The sequence below is a fragment of the Mytilus galloprovincialis genome, chromosome 6 (genome assembly GCF_965363235.1).
Source record: "Mytilus galloprovincialis chromosome 6, xbMytGall1.hap1.1, whole genome shotgun sequence".
NCBI lineage: Eukaryota > Metazoa > Mollusca > Bivalvia > Mytilida > Mytilidae > Mytilus > Mytilus galloprovincialis.
Window position 1 is genome coordinate 102,745,599 of NC_134843.1, and position 14,450 is coordinate 102,760,048.

General features: G+C 32.9%; 1 protein-coding gene and 1 long non-coding RNA gene across 2 annotated transcripts; one reads left to right on the top strand and one right to left on the bottom strand.

The window, feature by feature from the left end:
• Nucleotides 1-4,164: 4,164 nt before the first annotated feature.
• LOC143080994 (uncharacterized) lies at nucleotides 4,165-5,569 on the bottom strand. The gene has a single exon (XM_076257227.1). It carries the CDS (start codon nucleotides 5,541-5,543, stop codon nucleotides 4,563-4,565), a length of 981 nt encoding a protein of 326 aa, XP_076113342.1. The 5' UTR covers nucleotides 5,544-5,569; the 3' UTR covers nucleotides 4,165-4,562.
• A 569-nt stretch (nucleotides 5,570-6,138) lies between these two features.
• Nucleotides 6,139-12,773, top strand: LOC143080995 (uncharacterized). The gene is made up of 2 exons (XR_012979836.1): nucleotides 6,139-6,280; nucleotides 12,028-12,773. It is a non-coding gene; the product is annotated as an uncharacterized LOC143080995 (long non-coding RNA).
• Nucleotides 12,774-14,450: the final 1,677 nt, after the last annotated feature.

A 14,450-nucleotide genomic window follows, 5' to 3' on the forward strand; every position in this document is an offset into this window, starting at 1 on the left:
TTTCATTGAATAAGGTATACATGCGAAATATTTTGGAAGTTATTATTTTGGCGGATTCATAACTTTTGTCATACCTTTGCATGTTCACTTGCGGGATTTAATTTGGAGATTTTATTCTATCCGCGAAAATTCACACCCCGCAAAAACAACCCAGTATACGGTATATGAAGCGATAAAGAACTCCATGTTGCATTCGATGACGTTAGTATATGAAGATATATGCGCAGCAATACTTGTTTAATGAACAGCTGCGTCATGAGCGCATGATACGTCCGTCGTCTTGTGTGTGAATTTTTATGCAATAATCATGAATTATACTTTCATACATATGGCGTGACATGTGAGAACCCCCTTTTTTTTTAGCTCACCTGGCCCACAGGGCCAAGTGAGCTTTTCTCATCACTTGGCGTCCGTCGTCGTCGTTATCTTTTACAAAAATCTTCTCCTCTGAAACTACGGGGCCAAATTTAACCACACTTGGTCACAATCATCATTGGGGTATCTAGTTTAAAAAGTGTGTCCGGTGACCCGGCCAACCCACCAAGATGCGTCATGGCTAAAAATAGAACATAGGGGTAAAATGTAGATTTTGGCTTATAACTCTGAAACCAAAGCATTTAAAATTGTTTATCAAGTCAAGATCTATCTGCCCTGAAATTATCAGATAAATCGGACAACTGGTTGTTGGGTTACTGCCCCTGAATTGGTAATTTTAAGGAAATTTTGCCGTTTTTGGTTATCTTGAATATTATTATAGATAGCGATAAACTGTAAAAATCAATTATGTTCAGCAATGTAAGTTCCACAAATATATTGTCCTTTATAGTCAATTTTTAACAATTTTCAATAATTTTGTAAATTTGAATTTTTTTACAAAAGATTTTCCTCTGTAACTTAAGGGCCAAGTTTATTATAGATATTATAGAAAATTGTAATAACAAGAATATTCAGTAAAGTAAGATCTACGAACACATCACCATCACCAAAACATTTTATAAAAAAAATAATAACTCTAAAATAAAATTTTGAATCATCACCAAAAAGTATACATAACTTTTAATTTAGTATAACTAAGAAGTGTATAAAGTTGTAATTCATAATCATAAATTGTTTTTGAAAAACGGCGCGACATGTGGACCCCCCTCTCCCCCTCATTTTTTTATATATAAAAAAAATTCAATATCTCTAAATACAATTTTCAATCAAAACCAAAAAGTATAGAGATCTTTAGATTAATAAAACTAAGAAGTATATTAAGTTTTAAGCAATAATCATAAATGGCTTTTGAGAAACGGTGCGACATGTGGTACAAAAAATTACACCCCTGTTTTAGTTATAAAGTCCCGTAACTCAAAAAGTTTTAATCTTATTGTCATCAAAAAGTATACAGATCGTTTGACCACCATAAGAAACAACTATGATACGTTTCATGAAATTTGGATGATTCGTTCTCAAGTTACGATGCGACATGTTTACGCTGGACAGACAGATGGACAAACGGACAGACGGACATTTGTATACCATAATACGTCCAGTCAAATTTTGACGGATGTATAAAAACAAACACAGAACTGCCATAACATTACTTTCAATATTTGAACCTGCATTTATTTTGCTGATATTTTGATACCTTGCCTAACTAGATGCTTTTTGTAATAATATACGTGTACGTGTTTTTTTTTCTTGGTTCCGTGAAACTACATTTGCACAATCGAATACCGGTAACAAGTAAGAATATAACGATCTTCTGATGAGTATTTCTTTGAAGTGTTGTTTATATCCTTCAAGATCACCTAGTTACATTTCAGGTTGTGAGTGCGAGTTTTTGTTTTGAACAACTTTTATTTTTCTTAATAGTCAAATTAAGCATGGAAATGGGGAATGTGTCAAAGAGACACCAATCAGACCAAAGAACAGACAACAGCCGAAGGCCACTTATGGGTCTTCAATGCAGCGAGAAACTTCCGCACCCGGAGGTGGTCCTCAGTTGGCCCCTAAACAAAAATGTATAGGGATTGTTTTACTTGAACATTTGTATTGTCCTTTTTTCTTATATACTTATTGGCCGATTTTTGTGTTGCCTTTGATATAGATACTCTAGGGGTACCCCTTGATCTAAGTCGCAAAATTATTGAATTTGTGTTCACTTTTATTTCAAATACAATAGATCTATATAATAGTACAAACAATAAACAATCAAATAAATACGGAAAGAACTCACAGTTTTCGATTTCGGTCAAACTAACCAATGAAGGTATATCTTAAATCAACAATATAGAATCAAATCATTTACCAATAAATGAGTTGAAGTTAAAGATTGTTGTTTGCATCTCCCGCAAAGGAGTGGTGAGGGATAAGCAATTCCGTTCGGATAGCGAGTTAATTGACAAGTGAATTGATGTGGAAAGTGTGTGTTCACAGTTTCGGTTTGCAAGTTATCCTGTGTTGTTCCTCGTAAAGATAATCATTTACATAATAGTACTATCGATGTGTCCCTGATTGCTCTCTAAAAACTGGTCTAACACTAGGTTCACAAATAAGAAAGTTTCTGTGTATCAGCTTACTGCTATTGGTCGGGATTAATTGTATTGTCGGACTATTAGTGTGTCAGACCAATGAGGTGTCGGACTAGTGGGGTGTCGGACTAACGGGGTGTCGGACTAGTGGGGTGTCGGACCAATGGGGTGTCGGACTAGTGGGGTGTCGGACTAACGGGGTGTCGGACTAGTGGGGTGTCGGACCAATGGGGTGTCGGACTAACGGGGTGTCGGAACATCGGGGCTGCCCCAGATTAATTGAGCTGTGGATATCTAAGTTATATGTATTGTTGTATATATGTAATACAATATAGAGCTGTGGATATCTTAGTTATATGTATTGTTGTATTATATTATACAATATAGAGCTGTGGATATCTTAGTTATATGTATTGTATTATATTATACAATATAGAGCTGTGGATAACTTAGTTATATGTATTGTTGTATTATATTATACAATATAGAGCTGTGTATATCTTAGTTATATATGTATTCTTGTATTATATTATACAATATAGAGCTGTGGATATCTTAGTTATATGTATTGTTGTATAATATTATACAATATAGAGCTGTGTATATCTTAGTTATATATGTATTGTTGTATTATATTATACAATATAGAGCTGTGGATAACTTAGTTATATGTATTGTTGTATTATATTATACAATATAGAGCTGTGTATATCTTAGTTATATATGTATTGTTGTATTATATTATACAATATAGAGCTGTGGATATCTTAGTTATATGTATTGTTGTATTATATTATACAATATAGAACTGTGGATATCTTAGTTATATGTATTGTTGTATTATATTATACAATATAGAGCTGTGGATATCTTAGTTATATGTATTGTTGTATTATATTATACAATATAGAACTGTGGATATCTAAGTTAGATGTATTGTTGTATTATATTATACAATATAGAATTACGGATATCTTAGTTATATGTATTGTTGTATACAATGTACTCAAATTGAGCTATGTTATATGTATAGTTAGGTCGTCGTCTCATTTCGTCCATAACGTTTTAAAGGTTGATCAAGCTTCAATATCATAACAAATACCATTCAAATTCCATAGTTGAAGTACTTCCAACATTATAATTCATTTGTATGCATGTTTTCCGAGCTTGAAAAAGAGTGATCATGATCTCAAAGATTTCAGAAATTGTTATCTCGTACACCAACCCTTGTACATGTATGATCAATAGCCATACATATATCAGACCGGTAACATTAACATGAACCAAAATCTAGACAATTATAGATACCAAATATGGAAATCTGAAACTATGAAGACCTGTTAACCAAACCAATCTACCAACTCTAGTTAAGAAGAACGAAGTTCACGTGTGAGTGTGTGTAGTTCACGTGTCATTTTCCAATACCAATTTGAGCTGAACATTTTTAGTTTGTGGACAAAACAAACACCTACAATGACAATTCAGGACCAAAGTAAACAATTCAAATAAAATCAATAATGTCTTCGTATATTGCTTTTGATAAGCTAGTTTTCAATTCAAACCAAAACCTTTTAGGTTTAACTTTGTAAAATATTTTAATCCTTGAAAACCTCTATTCACCAGGTAGAAAATGTAAATAAAGTCGATATAACTTTTAAATTATTTATATTATAGATATACACTAAAGTCTTGTCCCATACTTTATACACATGCAGCGGGGACAAAACCTTTTTATCACTACAAAAGTTAGAAAAAATACAACTACTATAATCTATGTTAAGTAAATATCTCTGTCCATGAAAAAGTTTGTATGAATCACATCCATAGAACTGAATTATTATGCAGCATTTCCCACTAGTCAAATTTGATCTCACTGAGTTTATATTGTCACTTTCTCCAATATTTGTACAATGTTCATTAGTACATTTTCTGCAGTCATTTGATACCCAGTCTTTCTTGTCTATTAATGTTACATGAGAAATATGTGATGATGATGATGATGAAACACAACTGTGAACTAACAAAAGTCTAAAGTTTGAGCGTTCGTCAAGAACACTTGGCGAGCATTTTTTCAAGTTCTTTTGGTAAAGTGGAACCAACATTTATAAACAAACTCTTCAGCACGTTCAGTTCCTTTGTTAACAAGTCCAATTTCTTGTTTAATGTTTCGTTTTCGTCCGACAACTGTTGCACTCTTTGTTCAGTTTCAACTTGTTTTATTTTTGCCTTGTCTCTGCTTTTTCGGACAGCCACGTTATTGCGTTCTCGCTTTTCGAAATATTCCGCCGTATCCTTAACAGGTTGGCGTTTCCTTGGGCGGATGGGTCCGTTGCCAGATGGTTTACGTCCTGGTTTATTTCTGAACGGACGAATTACCAAGGACTCTTGTGGTGAAGGAACGGAGGATGTAACACTCTCAATTTGATCAGAGAAAGCTGAATCTCTGCTATTATCTTGGCTGGAATCCAACAGATCGTTGGTGTTAACTGTATCGACTAATTGATCTATGTACATCACCCCGTTCCCAGTATTATTTTTCTCGTCGTTGGTCATAAAGTAAATGTTATTATACAAACTGTCACTTGAAACAATATTGGTAAAAGTATTGGACGTTACCGTATCAATGGTTGACCTTCCGTTGGCCTGTTGGACCAAATCAAATAATGTGGTATCCTCTTTGCTCACCAGCGATGATGCAAGAGTTTCAAATTCTTCTTCATTCACGTCTGCTCCTTTTAAAAGTTCTTGAATGTCAACTGATGCTTCAAAAGATGGATCCAGGTCGAATGGAACTTTGAGGTCACTTTCTGTGACGATATCAACACCGGAGTCGTACAGGAACGTGTTCGGCAATGTCGAATTTTCTTTGAGCCATTCTTTGTTCTCTAATATAAAATCGGTAAAATCCGTCTTATTTGGATCTGCTGTATTTGAAAATTTTAGTGACCCTGAGGTCACAGGAGTCACTGAACGCAAATCAAAATTGCGTGTTGCTGTTACTTCAGAAGCACTGTGATATTCAGACATACCCTAGTAAGATAACTTTCATTCGGAAATTCGGGCTTATATAGAGGAAATTTCTATATTCATACGCGTGAAAATTTAGTGAATGAAGTCTTTTACAATTTTAAACAAGCGTCGTTTATAAAAAATATCACAAATTTCACTGCAATATATATATATATTAAAGTGGAATATACTTCCAAATTTATATGCAAGAGTGTTATAAAAATAAGTAAATCTAGTTTTCCACGGATTATATTTTCTTGGCTGCCATTATACGTCATGAAATTCTATAAATAACCTATGATGTATAATATGTCTTTGATTGGTCAGTATTTTAAGATATGACGACCTGCACCAGGTACATTTGGAATACGTCAAGACTCTAGTCAAAACTCGTCTAAGAAAAAACTATGCTTTTGGGAAACCCCATTCAGTGCGGTACATAGATGTATTGCGCAATAACTCTTAACATCAACCAGGAACCATAGTTATTTAATTTAAATATTACATTTTAATGGTTAATGACTGATATTTATGTATTGATATTGTAAAAGACAAAAGACATAATCTAAGATTTTTTCTTGTCAAACGACTTATCATTTGATAGAAATTCCGTACATGCGGGTCTGTCTTTTCTAAGGTATTTCCTTTGTTGATTGGCCAATCACAGTATTGCATCAGACCTAAATCTAACGAGTTCAAAGAATTTTCTATTACAGCATCCTTAATTTTTCACGTTCTGCCATAATCTGGCCTAGGTAAGAAATATTCGTTATTCTTCTTGGTGTCATCTATAAATTTCTGGACTGCTGCTATATTTTCTGGTTCGAAATCAGCAAACAGAAAGTATGTACAGGCTTGTTTTGGTTTTGAAGTGATTTCGCAATCACACAAACCAACAACACTGGAAAAATAGTACCAGCAAAATGTTTGTAAACATTCTATACTTGTAATATGTTTACAATTATCTTAACACGTGTAATACACCCGACTGTGTAAATGCATATTTGCCACTGCCACTGGGTGTTAAGCAAATAGTGAAATACCAATCAATCAAAAGATGAGTCGAGATAATTCAGATAAGAGTATAAAAATGTGTAGTGAATACATTGTCTAAAAGTTATTCAACACTTAATCAACAGTGACATAATTACTTATATTTTGTCATTGAAGTGTGCTAAAACATAATGATTTTGATGGGCATAACAATCTTTCTCATTCCACTTTAAAGCCAAGCGCATCAACCTGAAACTCACTTATAAATGCAGTCATGTTAAACATTACACTAATCTGTTACAAATATATATTTTATAAATGATATATTATAAATCATACCAATAAAACTTAAATCCAGGTCCATTCGTGCCCATTCACTTTCACGCCCAATCATGTTCGCACCCTTTCACTTTCGCACCCAAAGTCCGTTCGTGTCCAATTTTTATTGGTTTTGTGCGTTATCAAGTTTTGGTATTCCTATTGGTATAATTGTTGTCATTGTCTATAAATAAAGTGAGACAACGTTTTTTTTTTGTGTTGAATAAAACTTAATCATATTTTGGATAGTGTATTGTTAATTCTTTTTTTATCATTGTTTCTAAATAAAGTTAGATTTACATCAAAGTAATCATGATTTTCTAAATATTCAACTGGAATTCGGAATTTAAAATTGGGTGCGAATGTGTAGGGTGCGAACAGACATTGGGTGCAAACATGTAGGGTGCGAATGTGTATTGAATGCGAACAGACCTGATACCATAGAACTTAATTGATGATTAATTAGAATTATTACAGAACTTTGTTGACAAGATTCTCTCCAAAGCTCACTACAACTAGGAATATAGTGACTTTATGATCTAAACCTGTTAATATACTATTCACAGGTCTCCACTGTTATGAAAACATAAATAAGAAGATTAAAAGATAAATATGACTGTGTTTTCTGCAAGGTCCAAAGGAGTAGGTCCGGTAAGGACTCATTTTGGCCTCAAATTTCAGTTTCATCTGACGACAGATTTTGACAACTTTTTAAACACTTAAGTGTCTATTTCACTTGATTCAATTAGTTAATGTGAAAGATTTTAACTGATTTAGTCATTAAAAACGATCCGATTCAAGCTCAAATATGAAAAACCTACCAAATATACTGAAAAATGTCACTTTACAGACGGTTTTTGTCAAAAATGAAAGTGGCTGCACCCGTGTTCATCCACAACCTTTATATAAGTTATGCATTATCATAAAATACAACTTACATTTCAATATTAAGGATGAACACGAATGCGGCCACTTTCGTTTTACACGGAAACCGTCTAAAATTTACCTAAAATGCTAGAATTTTGAAGATTTCAGTAATTTAGCATGACTTAAAGGTGCTACAACCCGATATATGTGCATTGTATTGTCAAAAACAGCCCATATTTATGTAGCAGAAGCATTCAACTGTCCAATAAATAACTAAAAGTTTACATTTTAACAATTTTGTAAAACTGTTATATTTTGGGGCCAAAAAGGGGTCTTACCGGACCTTCTCCTTTAAACTCTTTGCTATGTAAAGTAAGAAAGGACAAGTTACCATTTATGGTCCCCCCTATGTAAAGTAAGAAAGAACAAGTTACCATTTATGGTCCCCCCCCTATGTAAAGTAAGAAAGGACAAGTTACCATTTATGGTCCCCCCTATGTAAAGTAAGAAAGGACAAGTTACCATTTATGGTCCCCCTATGTAAAGTAAGAAAGGACAAGTTACCATTTATGGCCCCCCCCTATGTAAAGTAAGAAAGGACAGGTTACCATTTATGGTCCCCCTTTTACAAGAGCTTGGCAGTACAAAATGTAAAACTAGTATTCACATTTTCTGAAAAGCTTTTTATACGACCCTTAAGGATGTCTGCTGGTCATGTTTTTGAATTCTTGTCATATTTTCGATTTTCTCAGGTTTTATCCATCCAAATGTATTAAATTTTTTTTACACGACACCCCACTTTTGTCTTCATAAATCTGTTCAATAGATCATTTCAGATTTAGTGATCCGGCGGCATGAAATCCTTGTTATTTTTTCTTGGTTTAAAGGGTAAAAAACAATTCCAATGTTAACAAATAGTAAAGTCTGAAGAAAACCCTTTTCCCGCCATTTTCTAAATGTCTCGTATTTTGAAAACTACACACGAGACTAATGATTTTTTTAGTTTATTTTGTTTAAATATCAAAGTTGTTTTCATTTTAAGCAACCACATGAAATCCTTGTTATTTTAAATTAGAGCAGCAGACATCCTTAAAAAATTGCTTTTGTATATATATTGCTATCATTGTCATCTTCGGCTTTGTACACAGACATATTTGGTTTCCTGACAATATGAATAACTTGAGTTGAAGTGAATCGATCTGTATGAAATTTTACTAGTATATATGTAATACCACAAACAGAAAGTTAAGATTGATTTTTGGGAATATGGTATCAGAGTTATGGAATTGGGGTCCAAATTCCAAAAACAAGCATTTTTATACGACCGCAAAATTTGAAAAATTTTTCGTCGTATATTGCTATCACGTTGGCGTCGTCGTCGTCGTCGTCCGAATACTTTTAGTTTTCGCACTCTAACTTTAGTAAAAGTGAATGGAAATCTATGAAATTTTAACACAAGGTTTATGACCACAAAAGGAAGGTTGGGATTGGTTTTGGTCCCAACATTTTAGGAATTAGGGGCCAAAAAGGGCCCAAATAAGCATTTTCTTGGTTTTCGCACTATAACTTTAGTTTAAGTTAATAGAAATCTATGAAATTTTGACACAAGGTTTATGACCACAAAAGAACGGTTGGGATTGATTTTGGGAGTTGTGGTTTCAACAGTTTAGGAATTAGGGGCCAAAAAAGGGCCCAAATAAGCATTATTCTTGGTTTTCGCACAATAACTTTAGTATAAGTAAATAGAAATCAATGAAATTTTAACACAAGGTTTATGACCACAAAAGGAAGGTTGGGATTGATTTTTGGAGTTGAGGTCACAACAGTTTATGAATTAGGGGCCAAAAAGGGGCCTGAATAAGCATTATTTTTGGTTTTTGCACCATAACTTTAGTATAAGTAAATAGAAATCTATGAAATTTAAACACAAGGTTTATGACCATAAAAGGAAGGTTGGGTTTGATTTTGGGAGTTTTGGTCCTAACAGTTTAGGAATAAGGGGCCCAAAGGGTCCAAAATTGAACTTTGTGTGATTTCATCAAAAATTGAATAATTGGGGTTCTTTGATATGGCGAATCTAACTATGTATGTAGATTCTTAATTTTTGGTCCCGTTTTCAAATTGGTCTACATTAAGGTCCAAAGGGTCCAAAATTAAACTTAGTTTGATTTTAACAAAAATTGAATCCTTGGGGTTCTTTGATATGCTGAATTTAAAAATGTACTTAGATTTTTAATTATTGGCCTAGTTTTCAAGTTGGTCCAAATGGGGGTCCAAATTAAACTTTGTTTGATTTCATCAAAAATTGAATAAATGGGTTCTTTGATATGCCAAATCTAACTGTGTATGTAGATTCTTAATTTTTGGTCCAGTTTTCAAATTGGTCTACATTAAGGTCCAAAGGGTCCAAAATTAAATTAAGTTTGATTTTAACAAAAATTAAATTCTTGGGCTTATTTGATATGCTTTATCTAAATATGTACTTTGATTTTTGATTATTGGCCCAGTTTTCAAGTTGGTCCAAATCAGGATTCCATATCAAGTATTGTGCAATAGCAAGAAATTTTCAATTGCACAGTATTGCACATTAGCAAGAAATATCTAATTGCACAATATTGTGCAATAGCAATTAATTTTCAATTGGAGTTATCTTTCTTTGTATAGAATAGTAGTTGATAATATATGTTGGAAATTTGCCAGACATGACTATGATGTCATTTTCTATTTTTATTTGCCAATAACTTTATGTAAATAACTTCATTGGAAATTTGCCAATATAAAATGTTGCTGATGAAGCTTTTTTTCCTTATCTTATCTAAAATGTTTTTAGATAATGTATGTTTGACATTTGCCAGACAGGACTATGATGTCATTTTCTATTTTTATTTGCCAATAACTGTATGTAAATAACTTCATTGGAAATTTCCCAATATAAAATGTTGCTGATGAAGTTTTTTTTATTGTTTTATACAACAGTACAATAAACAATGTATATTCACTTTTACTACCAACCAATCTTTACCATTCAGTGATAACAAGCACTTTATTTTACATTTTAATATTTTATGATGTATTTAAAAGAGTAGTTATTGTTGCAAACTCCATTAGAAATTTGAATTGATATCAGTTTTGGAAAAAGGGAAACGGGGATGTGAAAAAAAAGGGGGGGGTTAAATTTTTCTCATTTCAGATTTCATAAATAAAAGAAAATTTCTTCAAACATTTTTTTGAGAGGATTAATATTCAACAGCATAGTGAATTGCTCAAAGGCAAAAAAAAACTTTTAAGTTTATTAGACCACATTCATTCTGTGTCAGAAACCTATGCTGTGTCAACTATTTAATTGTAGATTTAAAAAGTTTGAAGAAGAAATCTTTAATTGATTTGTAAAATCTTGACAATTTTTTTGTGTAAAAAAAAACCATGTAATGTCAAAAATTTTATAGCAATCCAAATTCAGAGCATTATCACGCTTGAATGTTTTGTCCATACTTGCCCAAACTGTTCAGGGTTCGACCTCTGCGGTCGTATAAAGCTGCGCCCTGCGGAGCACCTGGTTTAGTTTCCCCGACATTTACTTGTGTTTAAGTGTATGGATCTCTCTGAAAATTTACTAACAGTTTCCATATCTAACAGGGAAAGATGGGATTGAGTTTTGGAGTAATTGCCCCAAATGTGCAGGAAAGGGCAAAAAAGGGCCAAAAACAAGCATTTTATGTATTTGTTAATGTCTGTGTCATTTTGGTCTCTTGTGGACAGTTTTCTCATTGGCAATCATACCACATCATCTTTTTTTATATTTTGCTAGTTTCCAGACAATAACTTAAAAGTGGTGAAGTGTATGGATACATTGTATCTCTAAAATTGTAGTCAAAGGTTCTATACTACAAAGAGAAGGCTTGAGTTTGTGGGTACATTGTAGTTGCTCCAGGGGGTTTAAAAGTTTGACATGTTTGAGGGTGTTTTTTTTTCTTAAATTTTTTTATTTTTAAATTTTTGAAAAGTTTCAAGAAGAAATCTTTAATTGCACAGTAATAGGCATTGGCTTTGTAAGATCTTTGACCACATTTTTTTTGTGTCAAATTCAGAAACCTATATTATGTAAAAAAGTTTTCCAAATTCCAAATTCAGACAGTATGAAGCCTATTTATTGTGTCCAAATTTGCCCCAACTGTTTAGGGTAAGACCTTTGCAGTCGTATCCAGCTGTGCTCTGCAAAGCATTTTATTTATTTCAAATTTCTTTTTTTTTGTATTTTTCAAAGTCAGTTTTGAGAAATCTGGTCATGTTCATTCACTTGATTAAATTTTTTTTTTTTTTTTAGCACAGACAAAGAAGCAAGATGGAAGAACATATTTCTAAAAGACAGTTTACTACCAGTGATGAAGATGGAAGTAGCATGGATGATAACTCACCAAAATACAAACGAAAAAAATTAGAAAAAGGAAGTGATGAATATGTTATGAGAAGGGTGAGAAATAATATGGCTGTCAAAAAAAGCCGAGAAAAGAGTCGACAAAAAGCGAAGGAAACAATGGATCAGGTTGATAAACTTAGAAAGGAAAATGAGACATTGGAACAAAAAGTTACAATTCTATCAAAAGAGCTAGGTGTGTTGAAGGACTTATTCTTGGCTCATGCTGGATCAGTTTCACAAAACGAGTGTTCTGGGAATACAGCATCAACATCTGGAATCAAAGATGAACCTACAAACTCAGGTGTCAAAGATCACCAATATTCCACATTTTCTGTTTGACAGTAACCATCATAAATACACACATAAATCATGATCATTATTTTGTAAATGAAAGATTGATACCAGTGATTAGATGTTTTAGACTTGATTATATGACATTCATTGACATTGTTGCTTAATGATTTCAGTTTTTATGTCAAAGTTTTTTTTTATTATTTTTTTATCAAGGATATTAAGTTTATTTTAATTGAAAGTAAGCAAAATATATATAATATAATATGTATAACATGTATTTAATGTTCTAAGATACTACTGTTTGTACTGTTAATTTATCTACTTTGTTATGTATAATGAAAATAAGTAGAGTTACCAAAGTTTTTATTTTTATTTTCTGAAATTATTCAAGTTCAAAAATGTATTTGAAATTTTTTCCTGTTTATGCCCCTGCCATAGTTTTTCACTTGAGTACAGGGTTGAATTGGTACCCTTTTAAAGCAACTTCATGTAAGTGGTCGATAAGTTTACCCAGATCTTAACTAATTTTACTGGCTTGGTAAACAACATCCCCGTAAAATTCAGGACGTGCTATCCAATCTATAAAACTTTTCTATAGGTACAGCCAAACTTCCAAACCAAATATTTGTGTATATGAAAGAATTTAGTAATGTAATTAGTAATTTTAGGTAACGAAATCATGACAACATTATTTACTAGTAGTAGTACATAGATTAAGGTTCATTCATATCTAAAACATCCGCTACAGATACAGACTTAAAGAATTGGTTGTAATATCTGAAAACAGCAGATGGTACCAGAGACATATATACTAATATGCATATATGTCTATGATGGTGTTAATGGCATATCCCCATCCAAAAAGGAATATTAACAACAGAGAACGAAAAGTCGTCCCTTTTGTCGTAAGTTTATGTGTAGGGTTTCCTGTGTAAAACGGAAATACCTTGTATATATAAACCTATAGGAAAGGGCAGTTATTGCTGTTTATATACTTAACTCATTTCAAGTCACACAGCAGAAGATGTGTATCATACAAATGTATGGGTGCCAATGAGACAACTCTCCATCTCCGTCCCAGTTCTTGCTGTTTATATACTTAACTCATTTCAAGTCATACAGAAGAAGATGTGTATCATATGGGTGCCAATGAGACAACTCTCCATCTCTGTCCCAGTTATTGCTGTTTATATACTTAACTCATTTCAAGTCATACAGAAGAAGATGTGTATCATACAAATGTATGGGTGCCAATGAGACAACTCTCCATCTCCGTCCCAGTTCTTGCTGTTTATATACTTAACTCATTTCAAGTCATACAGAAGAAGATGTGTATCATATGGGTGCCAAGGAGACAACTCTCCATCTCCCTCCCAGTTATTGCTGTTAATATACTTAACTCATTTCAAGTCATACAGAAGTTCTGTATCATATGGGTGCCAATGAGATAACTCTCCATCTCCGTCCCAATATTGGTTTCAGTTCTCTAACTTCAGTTTGCCTCAACCAAATGTTATGAAACTTATACACAATGCAGCTTAAAACCACAAAACACTTTTAAATTAGAATTTTGGTTGCGTCCTTTTTACTGTTCTAGAGTTACAAATGTACATGTATGCGCCTTTACAAATGGAATAAAATGCTCAGGAGGGCGCTGCTTTATACAACCGCATAGGTCCAACCCTAAACATTTGGGGCAAGTATAGACACAACATTCTAGCTTAATACAGCTCTGAATTTGGATTGGGATTAAATAGTTGACACAGCATAGGTTTCTGATACAGATGAATGTGGTCTAAGAACTTAAATTTAAAATGGACATTTACCTTTTATGGTCCAATATCTAAATACATGGTTAAGTGCAGCATATCAAAGAACCCCAAGAAACCAATTTTGGACCCTTAAGACCTCAATGTGGTCCAATTTGATAAGGGGGCCCAAATGTCAAAAATAAAAATACATGGTTAGATTCAGCATATCAAAGAACCCCATAAATTCAATTTTTGTTGAAATAAAAAAATTGTTTAATTTTAGAC